Below are 16,172 nucleotides of genomic sequence, written 5' to 3' on the forward strand. Positions count from 1 at the left end.
TGGCTACAGGGTTTGACTTAATTCTACGTTCGATTGAAAATAAACCTTTCTTTAAATCCACTTTATGCGATTGTGCAAAAATGTAGTGTTTTAAATTACGAATATAATTACTGAGTTAAACTTTGTGGTGTGAAAGTTTAAATATAGTTAGCCGTTGAAATTATCACGAAATGAAAAACCACTGAACGAAGTGAACGGTGCGTTATGCTTTGTTAAAAGTACCAACATTGCTTCCTACAATAAACGTTCGTCAGTACATTGTATATAAGTGCAACACATATAACTTACCTGTGGAAGCTACAGCGACAAACGATGTATTGATCGTTAAGCTATGATGGACACTCATTTGACGTTTGCACTTACAAGAAATATGCTATGGCATATAACTCTCAAATGTATTTACAAAAGGTTTGCTTGAAAAAATCTCTGTGGTCACGTATAGCGGTATTGTACCTACGTTACTCAAGGTAAAATCCTTTCATGCCCTTCAAGCAAAAAAAAATGTGAAACAATCAGCTAGGGACTAACATAGGCTAAATGAAAAGTATTGATAAATAGTGCATAGCCTTGGTACAGACAGTTCAACGAAAGTTTTTAGAGGCATCGCTTTCTAAACCAGAGGGATGTTAGTGACAAAAAAACACCGCCAGTTAACAAAACTTTGAACGCGGGTTACTCGGCCACCTTACGAGGTAGCGGCATGATTTTTCACACGATACAGATCGTGACCTTTCCAACGATGCCACAATTTCATTCGATAGTGGGATGGCATAAGATTGTTTGTGCAAAAGAAAAGCTCGCGACTCGGTTTGTAGCAACATTTATCGGCGAAAGTACGTGATGCGCATACATATGGCTTGACGGCTTAAAAGAGCGGCGGGCGACGGTCGGGTTGGAGTGAGTAATCGTTGAATTTAGCATAGCACCTCAGACTGAATTGATCCAAATTTAATTTCATTCGATAGTGGGATGGTATAAGATTGTTTGTGCAAAAGAAAAGCTCGCGACTCGGTTTGTAGCAACATTTATCGGCGAAAGTACGTGATGCGCATACATATGGCTTGACGGCTGAAAAGAGCGGCGGGCGGCGGGCGACGGTCGGGTTGGAGTGAGTAATCGTTGAATTTAGCATAGCACCTCAGACTGAATTGATTCAAATTTAATTTCATTCGATAGTGGGATGGTATAAGATTGTTTGTGCAAAAGAAAAGCTCGCGACTCGGTTTGTAGCAACATTTATCGGCGAAAGTATGCATCGGACCACCCCTAAACCGTGTTTACAATGGGGGGTGTAGGGTTGAAGTGTATTCGGCTCGTACAGCGGCAGCTCAATGTGTTTTTAGACATGTTTAATATTTTTGGAAAGCTTGATTTTTGAGCTTTCGTATGGTTGTAAATTGAAACTTGAGGCCATAACGATAAAAAAAGTTATTAAGGATTTTTTTTTCATGTTTCAAAAATATAAATTCATTTTTCTGCACAAGCCCAATCGAATTTTTCAAATGTTTGGATATCGTTTGAAAGGGTTTAGCGCGTAGAATGTTATGCTTTAGAATTTAGCGAAGCGAATCTTGTTTTCGCGACTTATGTCATGATACGCATATGATATTAATAGCCGAATATGAATATATTTTCTTTTAATAATTTTGGTATCGTTGGAAAGGTCAGCCTATGATCTGTATCGTGTGAAAAAAATCATGCCGCTACCTCGTAAGGTGGCCGAGTAATCCGCGTTCAAAGTTTTGTCAACTGACATCCCTCTGGTCTTTCTAAATAGGTTTGAAGCCAAGGCTTCGTAAAGAGGGGTGTTAGATCTGTTCCTTGTGGGTGAATGAATGCTGAATCATCAGGGATGGTAATATAATCACCTTATTACATATATCAGGAGGGTGCGCTAGACATCAACATTGCCAGGAGACGGAGGCGTCGTTACATCGATTTATAACTTAATTTGCTTTTTTATAAGTCGTTAAAAGCCGAACGCTAGTTTAAAAAAGCGGGCTTGTTTCCTTGTTAATGCTTGACTGACCGGGAATTTATTGGCATGAAAATTTTCGCTTGCCACATACCAAAATTGCAACATCAGAATAAAAACAATTTTTTACTCTTTCATATCTTTTTCGTATAGTTCACATTTTGCGGTGGATATAATGATTTAATATTTGTGACAACACATTACAACAAAATTTTTTTTTTTCTAAAAATCAAGTTCAGGTAAAACAGATTCAGAAAGAAGGGTTACCAAAGCATTGTACATTTTGCAGATGATGAACTTCTTTAAGAATTAAATTATCTGTAACACCAAGCTTTAATGCATGTTTGTAAGACTGCTCTGCTTCCAATTTTCGGTTTGTCTGTTAAATAAATAACAGGTCATTAAAACAAAGGTAAACATATCACAAAGAACATCCAAACCTTCAAACAAACAAGTGATAAGTATGCCCACACATCTGCATTTTTGTTGTTGAGAATGTTAGCTTCTGCTAGTGCGTCTTCTGCTTCCTCCAATTCTCCAAGCTACAACATGTCAAAAAATGAATAACTTTCAAGCATAATAAGTTTAAAGTATTTTGGTGATCAAGTAATGAATAATGTTTTGTTACATGGGAATCTATTAAACTAAACACCACTATTGTTAATACTTTTTGTAGGTCTGAAGCCACCAACATATGTTCAGCAGAAGGAGGCATCATTTCGTGATTTTTTCACATGAATCCAGCATGTGGATTGTATGCAATTTTACAGTATATACTGTTCATGCAACAATGGTAAAAATTAAAAAAAAAATTGTAAGCATTCATATAACTAGTAAACCAGTTTTTTAATAATTTCTTTATAATAATAATATGAAGAATGGAAATTTTACCCTGTAACATGCAACTCCCACACCATACCAAGAGAGACTTGTGGGAGAGTGTTTACATGCAGTCAAAAATATCCGCTTGGCTTCAGAAAACTGCATAAAAAACAAGCATCTTAATTCATGAAAATGAAAATTATTCTTGTTACCTGTTCTTCTTGCAAGTAAATTGAACCAAGTCGTAAATAAATAGCATGAGTTTCTGATGCATCAGCAACAAAGGCAAGGGTACGCTCATAGCACTCCCTTGCACCAACATAATTACCTGCTACATAATTTAAATGGCCTTTCATTGACCAAGCATCTGGATGCTAAAAACGAAAACAAATTTGTAACAAGGAAAGTATGATTATAGTTGTAGTACACCTGTGCTTACTTCATTATTCAGTGAAATAGCACTTTCCAAGCTGGTCTCAGCATCAACAAATTTTTTCCTCATCATGTTCAGCCTTGCTAATGCAATGTAGTATTCTGCACTTGGATGTCCAAGTGAAGATAGTAGTTCATGAGATAAAGCATTCTCAGCAAACTAAGATTTAACAGCATTAAATAAATGTGTTAAAATGCCCTTTTAAACTTCTGTTAAAATACCCTCAAAGCTTTTCTGTCCAACAACCACTTTGCTGCTTGCAGAAACACACTTTCAGTTGTTTCTTTGCTGAGATTAGTTTGTTTTTGTTGATCATTTCCAACTTCTACTGATTCTGTTACTTTATCATCAGCTTCATATGAAGCAACACTGTTTTCAGTGGAACTTTTAACTCTGGTCACTGAAACAAAAACAAATTATAATGCTACATTTGAAATATTGTGAACTTTCTTTGATTCAAATCAAAAGCTGCAAGTTTGTCATATGTGTCATCTTCCATATTAATGTTCTCAGTTCAACATGGCATGGGCAGTTGGACACACATACATCAGCAAACTTTTGAGTTGTTTCTTCATCAACACATAATAGAGCTAAAATCAAACCTTTTTTGGTGGATGTTTTAGAACCTTTCACAGTGGATACAGATTTGGCTGATCCTGGTACATGCGGCTTTCCATAACTGCCAGAAGCAGTTACATCTGCATCAATGTCTGAAATAACATAATGTTTGTACAAATCTGGAAAAAACTTACTTTCTGTCAAAGTAAGGAAAACAAAATGTGGTATTGGTGGTTTAAAGGAAATTCTAAGCAAGCAGACACAACAAACCAACACTGAATTGCCCATGCTAACCCAAGAAATTTGGTGAAAAAAAATCTACTAACTTGGTTTGGGTTCCTCTTTTGGTGCAACAGATAATGTTGGATTGACCAATATTGGCTTGGATGCCTCTGAATAAGAATGTTCTGCTCTTATTTCATTGCCTTGAATGTCATAGAAAAGTGCTAAAATAGTCCATGCTAAACAGGGTGCCTGAAAGCTGAAAAAAATGTTGTTTCAAAAAGTGAGAAAAAGCATTTACATGAAATTTGACTATTTGTCATTTGCAAAGGAACAATTTTGTTCATATGTATCACATAGTTGTACTTTATTTCTGATAAGGATGTAGCTCTTTCAAAGATAGCCTCAGCTTCTTCATAACTCTCCTCAATTGTACACATGATTCCATACATCAACAGCCTTTATAAACAGTATTGATCACAAAGTGTAAATGGAAGGTTCATTTACAAAAGTATTTATTTACATAACTTTAACATTATTAAACCATCTTTAGGGGTAGTTAATGTATAACTTTTTCTTTAAAATATGTCATGCATATCTATTGAGACAATGTTTGCATCCAACATTTACATCAGGGGTGCACAACTCAAATGGTCAGTGTAACATATTTGTTGTATATAGTATACTATCACATGCCAAACATTCTTGTGACCTTTGCGGGGGATGATGTCTGAAGGACGCATATTGGTATTTCTATGAAAATAAGTTTCAGTGGTGGGAAATGCCCACCATGTAGACCTCTGTCATAACGGAAAGGGCACGCCACAGAGCAAACCAGTGATGCATAGGGGGGCAATTTTTTTGTTAAATGAGTGCACATGCACGTGCTGTTGTCATGGTGAATTTTAGGGTGTTTGGGGCAGTGTTAGTGGGGTTTTGGGCTATTTCAATCAGGTAGTTACTTTGTGTAAAAATGAATTGTTTAAGTGGCCGATCATTCGTAATTTGATGAAAGTTCCATCCCAGATAACAAATTTTGATCAAAATTAGTCTCTAGAAAACTTTTGCCCCCCTGGTTAGTTGATAAAAAAAAGAAACAAAAAATGGAACTGGAGTTTGCAGAAAAATCCACTCATTTGCATTTTTGTGTAAGTCTTAACTCTTCTCTATGCAATGACATCAAATTTAGTTGCTGAAAAAGTGACAAAGCACACCCCTAGGGCTCTTTATATCCCCCTGTAGGTCATAACATCTTCCAGGAGGCTCAACAAGTCCTTGCTCTGTACAGTCTCATCCAGGAACAAAATTTTTTTTTGCCCATTAACAGCCATTGGGAAACAAGCCGAACAGTCGCCAGATGCATTACAGCAGAGGGCCTTGAAAACAGGATTTCTCCAATTTAATACCCATAGAGGTCCTTATGACATCCAAAAACAACAAAGGATGACACTTCAAAATCAGCCCACATACCATTTTTAAACCAAAGGCATGCTAAATTTGGCATTTGTGTCATATGTTGTGCACCACTGATTTATATGTTTTTAATTTCTCCCAGTTGCAAAAGTTTGTTTTTGTTTTGTATTATTACATATTAGCAACTACAAATTGCAAGGGCAGTCATCCATTATCCAGTAAACAATATGTATGCTAAAAAATAACAATTTGCGTATTACTGTATTTAACAACAGTGTATAGCAATAAAATTTATTTATGAAGCTGACTTTTGTTCAACAATTTAAACCTAAAATAGAAGTAAAAACATTGACATAAATACCTACATATATGGTGAAACAACATATAAAAATCATAAGGTGGTATGAATAAAATTTACATCATTTTTCTCACGAAAAAGTTAGCATAACTGTGTTTCAGCAAAACAAAAATATTTTTGCTAACCCATTTATGTATGTCTGCTGTAATGCAACAGCTTCTTTAAAACACTCCTTTGCTTTTGTGTTGTTTCCGATGAAAAGATTAAATGAACCAAAATCAAACCAATGATCTGGGTTCTTGTCATCAACTGCAAGTCTTTCCTGGGGCACAATTGAGTTCACAAAAATCCAATTCCAGAATTATTCAATTTCATAAAATACCTGATAATATTTGCATGCTTCATCCAGATCCCCATTAACTTCTGCTTCTTCTGCAAACATCTTCATTTGGACAGAATTTAAAAATGGTTCAATTGAAGACTTCTCCTTACACTCAACAGACAGAACCTAAAAAAAATAACATTACAAAGAGAATTTGGTTGTAGAGCAGACTACACCTGTCCAACCTTCTGAAGAGCCAAGTGCATTTCATCAAGCAAATACACATATAACTCGGATAAAAAGTGCTGCAATTCATCTTTGTTTTGGAATACAGTAGTTTTCATGTATTTTTCCCGAACAATTTTTACAACTGAGTGCTAAAACCATAATATAGGCACAAATGAAATTGTATGTCTAACAAATAACACTATTAAAACAACAGTATACTACAATTTATGATGTACTCTGTATGCATATATAAATAGAACTTTTTTTAATTTTTTTTTAGCTAGTTATTTAGTTAGGACATCTGATTCATTTATGTTCAGACTTTTGACCCTTTCTTAAGCATTATTTATTTCTCCATTTACTTAACCCAACTTCAAATACCTGCTTCTGGTAATCGGCCAACAAACATTTTATTAAAACATATGTATCGCATACCACATTATTCATTACTAATGTCCTGGCAAAATGTCAGTTTTTTTAAAATTTTCATTGACTTCTTGTCAGGAGAACAGCAGTTAGACACTCTGGCTGGCAACCACAATAGTAGCACTGCATGCTTGGTAGTTTTGTACCCACCTTTAATTGTTCTTTAAAAGCGAAATATTTGCCACTTGAGTTTAACTGATACAATAACTGACGTTTTCGGTCTTGATGTATTTCAGAATATTGCTCTGAATCTAGTGCAAAACCATTATTACCAAATGACTCCCTGAAAAACAAATGTATAGGATACAGCTACCTGATAAAACCTGTTGAAATAATGTTAAATATTTTGAAAGAACATCGTTAGAAAAAAACTATGTTATTTAGCCTTGGCAAATATGTTGGTGGCACATCAGTCTAACACACAATTCTATGCCAGGACAGGTTTTCATTAAAATCTCTATTATTCTGGAATAAAAAAATATTTATACACTGCTGCACACCTAGAATCATCTTACGCCACATTAGTGTGCATACTGGTTGCAGAGCAATGGTGTAAGAAAATGGGTAGATATTTTGAAAATATAAATAACCTAATTTTAGTAAACTGTGTTGTATTGAATTTTCTTGCTGATGCAATATACATGTGATAGTACACAATAAATTTGACTTTTTCATCATGTGTAACATATCAATAAACAATGCTAACTTTATATTGTTTACCAAAAATTAAAACATACAGTAATCTTACTGAAGCCATTTTGTAAATTTAGTTGGTATTTAGTAGGTTACTGCTAACAAGCAGAATCACTTAAATGTGTGCAAATCTAAAAAACAATTTATAAAAATAAATTGATTGATTTCAATGTGAAACAATACCTAAATTCATCTAGAACCATTACAGCAACAGAGGAAAGCTGGGAATGAAAGTCTTCAATTGCTTTTTCCGCTCCACCTACAGCTCTTTTTAACTGGGGACGGGCTGGAATGTACTCCCGCACTAATTCAGCCAAATCTTCAGGTTCACGTCTTGGAACCATTGGTGTGGCTAATAAAAACTCTAGATACACATAGCTATTGGCATCTTCATAAGCAGTTCCCTCAGTGTTCTAAAAAAAAACATAAAGAAACTTACTAAATCCATACAATACCAATTAATAGCAAACTCCAACAACTTGTAATTACACACCTGATGTCCATCTAAACATAATTTTAGCAAATAACAAAATGTTTCATAAAATCTGTTTACAAATATGTTAATTTTTCCAGAATATTCTGCAACTTAGTACATAGATTTGTTTTCGCATACTGCATATTCATGCAGATAACTTTCAACTAGGGTTGAAACTAGGTTGGAATAAGCAGAAAAATATCATAAATAAAGGAGTTGGTGGCCAGGCCAAAGTCACAAAAATAAAAAAAGATAAAACCATACATACTTTACTGCAAATTATTTATTTTATAGCACAAAAAACAGAAGACTTGCAAATTTTAACTGATCAGAAAATACGTGGGTACTGTAAACCTTAGAGGTTATTGAGTTAAGTACCCATGTATTGGTGATTTCTTCACTGAGAATTACAACATTGCCAATTTTTTAGAAAAAAAAAATATATATAGCTCACCACAACAGTATGTGCAGTATCTCCAGCTTCAGTGGATGACTCGGATTGTTTAACTCCTGACCCCTTTTTTGATGGAACTGTTGCACCCTCTTTTACACCTTGGGATTTACCTTTCTGCACAGGTGATGACCCCGTAACACGACTAGTACTACTCTGCGCTCTTGCTGCACAGTCTGCAATGCCACTTTTTCTTTTTATCTAAGCAGATAGACAACTCAATAAACAAATACCAGAAAGGCAACAAACGTGAAATTAACCTTTGCCAAAAGTTCAGTTTCACTGAAAGCGTGAACTTTAAACGCTCCAGCCACAGAATTCACACCAGGATATAATAAGGGGCTCAGATCCACATATGCCACTCCATGATACGAAACCTGACCATCTTCATCTGTTACAGACTTGTCTTTTTTACCCCCAGCTCCGGGAGCAACTCCACCTATTTTGGTTTTAGAGAGAAAAGTATGTTTATGAAAATTATTTTCACCATTTGTTTCGAAACATTGGTGTGGATTATGTTTGCTAATTACTATGTTTCAAACATCCCTGTAGTTAATGGTTTTTACCTATTCCCTTCACTTGTGAAGATGATATCCTCATTACTTCTACAGGCCATAATCTAGTTCTTGAAATCCTGCTTTGCAGTCTGTAGACATATTAAAACAGTGTTGTAAGATTGCGAAAAACGTAGATTTAGATATGTTTCAATTGAAAAAAAAAAAATTTATTCCAAAACAATCTGGACATGTGAAGTTTGCAAATAAGGAGCAAATGTTTCTTTTTCTTCTGGCCACTTCCCTACACCTACAACTTTAAAAAAAATCTGATGTGCTAGTGGTGTTATAGATATGTTGTTTATTTTCAGTCCACAGGTTGTTACTTTTACTTAAGCAAACCTGCATGTATTTGAAATTCTGTACTGTTGGAAATCTATTTCAAAGTTTCTCTATTTCATATCAATGTATATTCACTAACTGTTTTAAGAAAGCAACTGTCCACTACTTGCAACGACACTATGTACAGCAAAGTCAGTTGTTTCATCACAATGCTATTTTTTGTTTATAACAAATATAAACAAGAATCATGACAAACATTTTTGGGACACTTTTAAAAGACCTTGGCGGCCAGGATTGGTACTACTGTTGGGTTTTTGATTTAATATTCATAGTATTAAACCTAAATACCCTACATAGTAACCATGTTTTGATATTTACGAGAACAAGAACCACCAGGGTTAAATATAGAAAACAAGTTTGCAATAGGAATCCTAATAGGAAGGTAAAGCTTTTATCACCCTATCATTCAATAAAAAGTTCTTTATTAAACAATTGTGTGATTTTGACAACTGTTTAAAATAAATTGTTATGGTTTGGATGCTATGTGTTCAAGAGAACCCAGCCCAAATATTTCCATGTAGCATAATACTGTATCGACAAACATATCGCTTGTACTGTAACTAAAAACACTTTTATACTCAGTTTTTGCTTCATTAGCCAAATAGCATCTTCTCTCAACATCCCAAGTGACGCGTGATTTTTCCAATTCAGCTTCATTTCGAAAATCTTTACTTTTTTGGGTGCAGAAATCCCCCTTTTCTTCATTAAAAGGGACTCGGATGTGACAGCTTTTGTATTGAGACACATCAAAAAGAAAATGCTGGATTTAGTAATTTGCAAAATTCATGATGGGACAATAATTAAGATGATATTTTTGTGGACACCAAAACAGTATTAACCAATAAAATAATTAACAATATACCTAAATGGATTAAATATAATAATAAAATAATTAATTAAGCATATGCTTAAAAGTTTCAAATATCATTGTTTTCTAATATAATTCAGAGGTTAAATTATCTGCACTGATCAATTTTAAAACATTTTTCTACTAGTGCAGATGTCAGCAAATTTAGCACATTAAAAAATTTGCTTTTAGCACATAACGGGCAATTTACATTTTTTTACACTAATCTAAAACAAACTCAAATTCACGAAACCTAAGTAGGCAGGGATTATTTGACCTTCCCATGCACAAGAACCAAAATAATCATAACAATAAACTATTTGGTTTTAGTGAACTTTAAAAGCTACATGAAGGTTTAAATGTTTCCCTATTTGTTTCACACAACACCGAATGAACTGTGTTTTGAGGACCATGCTCTGAACATATCCAATGAATACATAATAACAGAAATATCTATGGAAAAGTAAATACAAAATAAATGGATAAATAAGTAACTGGAATCAATCAGGATACATTTGCTCTGGTACAATTCAGATCTGCCCAGGTTGTGCAATTATTAAATTATTTCTAATTTTTAAGCAAAAATCATTTAACTACCTTGTTGCAATGTACTGGGAATGGGCAACAGAGTTTGGTACGCAGTGCCATTTCATTTTTCTTTTTGACTGCTCCCTTTCAGAAGCTAATTTAAAAGAACCATTTCCACATAGTAGGGTGTCATCTTTCTGCAAAAGAAATTGTGTAACTACAAAACACCATCCTATTGAATTTGAACATAGTGATTGAAATAAGGAAATTTCCATTAATACCCAATTGTAAATACCACCGCCATTACATGTATTTTGCTGAGATGGTTAAAACTTGAAGTAATGTTCATTTCTACTCATATATTGTTAATTTCTGCTGTTAATAGATATTATTCACAAAATACTTTTCCCAAATACACAAACCTGTATGCCTGAGAATGGCATGATTGATTTGTCCTAAAGGCTGTACCTGTATTAACAAGTTTTGCTGATACTCTGCCATAACATAATGATAATGTAACAAAGCAACCAGTGATGTATGTGGGTAAATGTTCAGGTTAAGTGAGCATATATGCCTGTGCTGTTGCTAAGGCGAATTTTGTGCATGTTTCGGGCAGTTTTAGTGGGGTTTTGGGCATTCTAAATCAGTTACTTGGTGCTGGGTGTTTGCAGAAAATTGAACTAAAAAAGCACCTTACACTTCAGGCTGTATTTACAGAAAAATAAAGATTTAATGGCCCAGCCATTGGTTTAATTAGAGATCCATCCCTCATCTACGGATTCTGATTGAGTTGGCTGCTGGACAGGAGCTTTTTTACCCTCCTATTGGACATTATTTGGGGTAAAAGAGCAACAAAAATGCAATTGGATTTTTGCAGAAAAATTAATCATTCAAGTATCCTATCCATTGTGGTTTTATACAAGGCCCATCTCTGCATATTGACACCAAAGTTAGTTGCTGAATAATTGTCTAAGCAGCCCCACAGCAGGTCACAAAATCTTCAAGAAGGCTGTACAAATTCTTGATGTGTACTTTCATCCCTAGGTGCAATAATTTTTTTTGACTTTGAAGAATATAAGGTCCCTTCATGTCACAAGCCCAGCAATGGTCAATGGCAAACAAGTGAAACAGCCAACAGGTACATTATTGTTGACCTTAAAAATAGGATTTCTTCGAGTTAATTGCAATATAGGCATTAACTGTAAAGCTGTAAAATTCTGTAAAATTCAATTTTTTGTGACCTAAACAAATTTTTAAAATGTTCATAAAATGACTTATTCTTACTTCATTATTAACTGGAACAGGCAAACCAATAGTGTAATTAAATTGTGTGCCCACAGCTGTCCAAGTTTCTGGTAGTGAGTAAAGTGAACCAATGCGAACAGTAAGAATATTACTGTGTTGTAACTGATTGCCATCTAGTAGAGGTTCATTAACAGATATTGAGAAATCCAATTCTGCCTGCAAGTAAGAGAGTCTGGTTGGTCTGTCAATACAAATGTAAAGTGTATTTAAACCAACATGCTTACTTTAGGTTGGTCACCCTGAACTGATTCAAGTGGGGACCCAGGACAGGATTGCAGCTCTAAGGATGCAGTAATGTCAAGTAGTGATTTGGATAACAAGGGTTGAAGGTCAATTGTGCATTGACCTAATATTGATAACTTTTCTTCTTTTTGCTTTTTCTCCTTTGGTAGTACCTCAACCACAGTAACTAAATAAATCATTATTGATTTAAATAGTCTTAACTATGAAAGAAGGTAAAAAATTACATCCATGGTTTTTTAGTATATATGCTAAAACAGGGATTTGGTGTTTTGGGGAATTTTTAATGTTTTTTGTACCTAACAATTTAAAACTCACTGTGTTTACAATGTTTGGCTAATCTATTATCAGCAACATGTGGTGTAGTAATTTTTGTTTTACATTATTAACTTTAAACCAAAGCCATAAGCTGGAAAGGTAAAACCACAAGTAAACTAGGCAAGCAAAAAAAAAACTTTTTTATGTATTAAAATATAAGCAAATCAAATGCACAAAAGTACCTAAAATTGGTTTAGATGCTATGTCATCAAACATTTGATTACTTTCAGTCATGGTACAGTCAAGGGTTGTCTTGAAGTTATATTCTGCATCTGTGTCTGGTGATGTTTCAACCTACAATCATTACATGAATGTAGTGAAGTGAAAAATACTTAAAAAAATTAATATAGAAGGAACTTTAATATTGGTTATCAATAGGGAAAAAAACATGTTACTAAAATAGTAATATTTCACCTTGGTCGAATCTCCTAAATGTTTTCCATCAAATTCAACTTTTGCAAATGAAGTCACTAAATCACTGCGATGTCCTTTCAAGTGTCTTGCACGGGTTATAGAAATATATATAGTTTCATGAGTTCTTACCTCAAATTCATCTGTCATTTTAACAGACCCCAGTGATCAATTGTTAAAATCTGTAAATATGCAAATCTATAACATTTGAAAATTGTGCAAAAACAAAACAAATTTGACACCTGCAAGTTATCAATAGTTTAAAAGTTGGATTCAAACAGCACCCACAAAAAAATTTTTCTTTTTTCTAAAGCTTGATTACCCAGCTTAGGCATAATTTTCTATGGCTATTTGCAAGGATAACTGTTTTTTAATTGTGGTTGTAAAAGTTGTTATGTTGGAAGTTTATTATTGTGTAAGCTGCATACAGATGGCCACTGTTTCGACCTAGAAGGTCTCATCAGTGCAGCTAGTGTGACTATGTGACTGTCAGGTTATATTTATGTTGCAACATCTAGAAAGGACTAGGATATGTAATAAGGATCAAAGCAGTTGAAAAAATAAATCTAATTTTAGAGTCTTAAAGCAGTTTGACAGTTAAAATTTATATGAAAGCATTCCAAAAAGGACACACAGAGGAACTGTTTTGAGAAATATAAGTACAAAGCACCAAAAATGAAAATTACATTTGGGCGAAGAAAAAAGTCTTGAATTAATGGCACATATCACTTCAGGCAGCTGCTTGGTTTTGGTGAATGATTTACTGTAGACATTAAGCCTCGATAATATCCTGGAAAAACACAGCAGATGAAACAAAAGGTTCTAAATAAAGTCAAAAAAGTGTTCCTTATTTTCTATCAGTTAAAAAAGCCAAGCAAAAGATGGTAATATTTACGAAATTTTCACTTACAGGAAAAATATTTTAGATTAGATTCAATGACCATCTGCATTCATTTTCCATTCAATCAAGACTTATTCGTTGCCGTGATTTCTAGACGTTTTTCCTTAGGTACCCTTTTTGGTGCTTGGTACTTACATAAGTTACATTGCTCGACAATTTCTGCTTTGCTTAAACGTAGAATTTTTCCAAAAAAGGATTTGGCGCCGCGCTGCGTGCATGTTATTGAACAACTCCTGTCTACTATAAACCAATGCATTTTCAGCTAATTTTCATTTATCAGCAGCAGATGTGTTATTAACCCAAGGTCGGACGAAACCTTAATATTTGCTATCAAATAGACATGTAATTTAATCAGAAAAACGGCCAAATATCAAAAAACAACTAAACGGAAACATTACCGAATAAACTGTTTTGAATACATTCAAGTTCCGTTCAAACTATAGGCAACACGCAACACTACAACTTGTAATGGTTTACTTAGTGTTGCCAATGACAACACCAAAGCAACATAGAAATAAATTAACTAACCTAGCATTTATACAAAATGTAGAATTTAAAAACAAATGTTACTATCAGTACATGTTTCTAAACTTATGCTCAATTTATGTTAACCAACGGCTACGTTAAAACCGCGAGATTTTCGTACTGCGCTGGAGTTTTACAAAATAGTACATTTGTAGTTTTGTGCCAGCTCTGACTATGTTCGATAATCACAATATAAAATAACCTTGTGTCAAACGCATTTATTGTTTGACACAAGGTTATTTTATATTGTAATTCTGCAAACGTGAAGTTTCCACCTGTGTCACACACAACAAGTGGCGTTAGAAAAGGTCGATTTCGGAATGAAAATATTGAATGTATGTTCGATAATAATGTACATAAATGTCAAATTTTTTAAAAATGTTCTTATGTGCTTACAATTTAACAAAAACATTATATTATCCAAGCTTGGACAGCAACAGGACTTCCATCACCCCTTTTTTGCATCTTCGATTGCCGCTGTTTTTTAGTGGTATACACGTTTTCATTTGAAAAGCAGGTTACTTTTAAGTCAAACTTAAAACACTTGTGGCAAAGAAAAAACATTTTTGGGTAATATTGTGCATTTTTTTAGAAGTGAATTACCGTACAAAACCATTTATCTGTACAAACAATCTCTTTTTAATAGTCGATATAAAATATAATCGGTTACGGTCCACTAAACTTGCAACGACACAGGCGACTGATGATGAACGTTTTGTATTCGCTTTGTTCCTGACTCAGTTCGTGGTATAGGCGATTGAAAAAGAAATTAGAACAATTTAAGCAAATTTAATGTTTGGAATTTTTTAATTATATAATATGAGTACGTTGAATACTTGCTGAATTTGTTCTGGCGTCAAGCGAAGAAAGATATACGCGTCGGGCAAATAGAGATACGCATCAGAAATGAATAAAGCCATGAAAAATTTGTTGCGATGTCTGGAAAAAATTTCATTTACTATTAACAAGATCTGTTATGTATAATTTTGAATATTATATAAAAAGGACAAAACATAAACCCGGCCAATAAACCGCGTAGGATTTTTCGTCATCTTAAGTAGGCCAATTAGTGATTCTTAATAATGCTCTTGTTTAAAATAGTAAAATAATGGTATTTAAATTATCAATTGTTACCATTAACATGGACTAAATACATTAGCACACTGTTTTTTTATGCTGAATTATCAGATTTGTGTCAGAAATTCATTTAATTTTAAAGATATTACTAATTTTTTGTTGAATAGTTGTCCTTTTTTTGGAGGTGGTCGATCAGAAAACATCCAGCACCTTGCCGCATAACCAATGTTGATATAATCAATTTTATCCTTGGCGCTAAAATATATTAGCTTTTTGTACAAAGTAAATAAACTGATATATACATTAAATATAAGATAAACGGTGGCTAGTCCATACAATTACTGTAGGAATAATATGAATATCCACCCACTTACAATGTCACTTTATGAAAAAAAAAATGTTCCATACAAACTTTCCAATCTGGTGTATACCAGTGTTTGCATGCAACAATAGATCTATGTAATTTTATTATGTACTTTAGTTTCAAGCAGAATGTCAAAAGCTGGTACAATTTATGATATTAATCACTTTATGCATAATTCTCATTTATTTAAAAATTTTGCTCTTTCCTTTTTCGCAATGTGTCCAAATGAATAGTGCAATAATAGAAGGTATGTCCTGCCAAGTTGGAGAAAACTGATATTGTAAAGACAAAAATTCACTTATGAGCATTATCAATTTCTCTTTCAAATTGAATAAGTTCTTTCTGTCGCAGAATACGACAATGCCCAACTGAGGGCCAGATTCTCATACATTTAACAAGCAAGTTATGGAAAATTTTGTTTATTTTTTATTGTGTTATAGAACA

The 16,172-nt window shown here is 33.8% G+C and overlaps 1 protein-coding gene across 2 annotated transcripts; it reads right to left on the reverse strand.

Annotated features, from left to right (window-relative positions):
- Positions 1-2,134: 2,134 nt before the first annotated feature.
- On the reverse strand, positions 2,135-14,075 carry LOC145912728 (cilia- and flagella-associated protein 70-like). 2 transcript variants are annotated; one of them, XM_083000297.1, is made up of 25 exons: positions 13,772-14,075; positions 13,548-13,651; positions 12,865-13,043; positions 12,633-12,744; positions 12,117-12,301; positions 11,872-12,048; positions 10,657-10,784; positions 9,791-9,940; positions 8,883-8,962; positions 8,577-8,755; positions 8,320-8,517; positions 7,574-7,803; positions 6,848-6,980; positions 6,280-6,420; positions 6,104-6,229; positions 5,907-6,043; positions 4,377-4,469; positions 4,115-4,269; positions 3,833-3,940; positions 3,452-3,630; positions 3,237-3,389; positions 3,010-3,171; positions 2,867-2,956; positions 2,416-2,517; positions 2,135-2,354 (listed from the first exon to the last, which is right to left on the reverse strand). In XM_083000297.1, the coding sequence occupies exons 3-25, from the start codon at positions 13,009-13,011 to the stop codon at positions 2,226-2,228; spliced, it is 3,294 nt and encodes a 1,097-aa protein (XP_082856423.1). In that variant the 5' UTR covers positions 13,012-13,043; positions 13,548-13,651; positions 13,772-14,075; the 3' UTR covers positions 2,135-2,225. The 2 variants fall into 2 exon arrangements, with proteins under 2 accessions (XP_082856423.1, XP_082856424.1); XM_083000298.1 differs by having other exon boundaries at positions 6,289-6,420; positions 13,772-14,074.
- Between the last annotated feature and the right edge of the window lie 2,097 nt (positions 14,076-16,172).

Source organism: Ascidia mentula, chromosome 8 (assembly GCF_947561715.1).
Source record: "Ascidia mentula chromosome 8, kaAscMent1.1, whole genome shotgun sequence".
Lineage (NCBI taxonomy): Eukaryota > Metazoa > Chordata > Ascidiacea > Phlebobranchia > Ascidiidae > Ascidia > Ascidia mentula.

Excerpts from the sequence above, each read along its gene's own strand:
- LOC145912728 (XM_083000297.1), bottom strand. The coding sequence starts at position 13,011 with ATGACAGATGAATTTGAGGTAAGAACTCATGAAACTATATATATTTCT. Across the intron at positions 9,941-10,656 it reads TCCCAGTACATTGCAACAAG|CTGTCACATCCGAGTCCCTT; the intron begins GTAGTTAAATGA and ends TCAATACAAAAG. Across the intron at positions 6,981-7,573 it reads ATGGTTCTAGATGAATTTAG|GGAGTCATTTGGTAATAATG; the intron begins GTATTGTTTCAC and ends TTTGTTTTTCAG.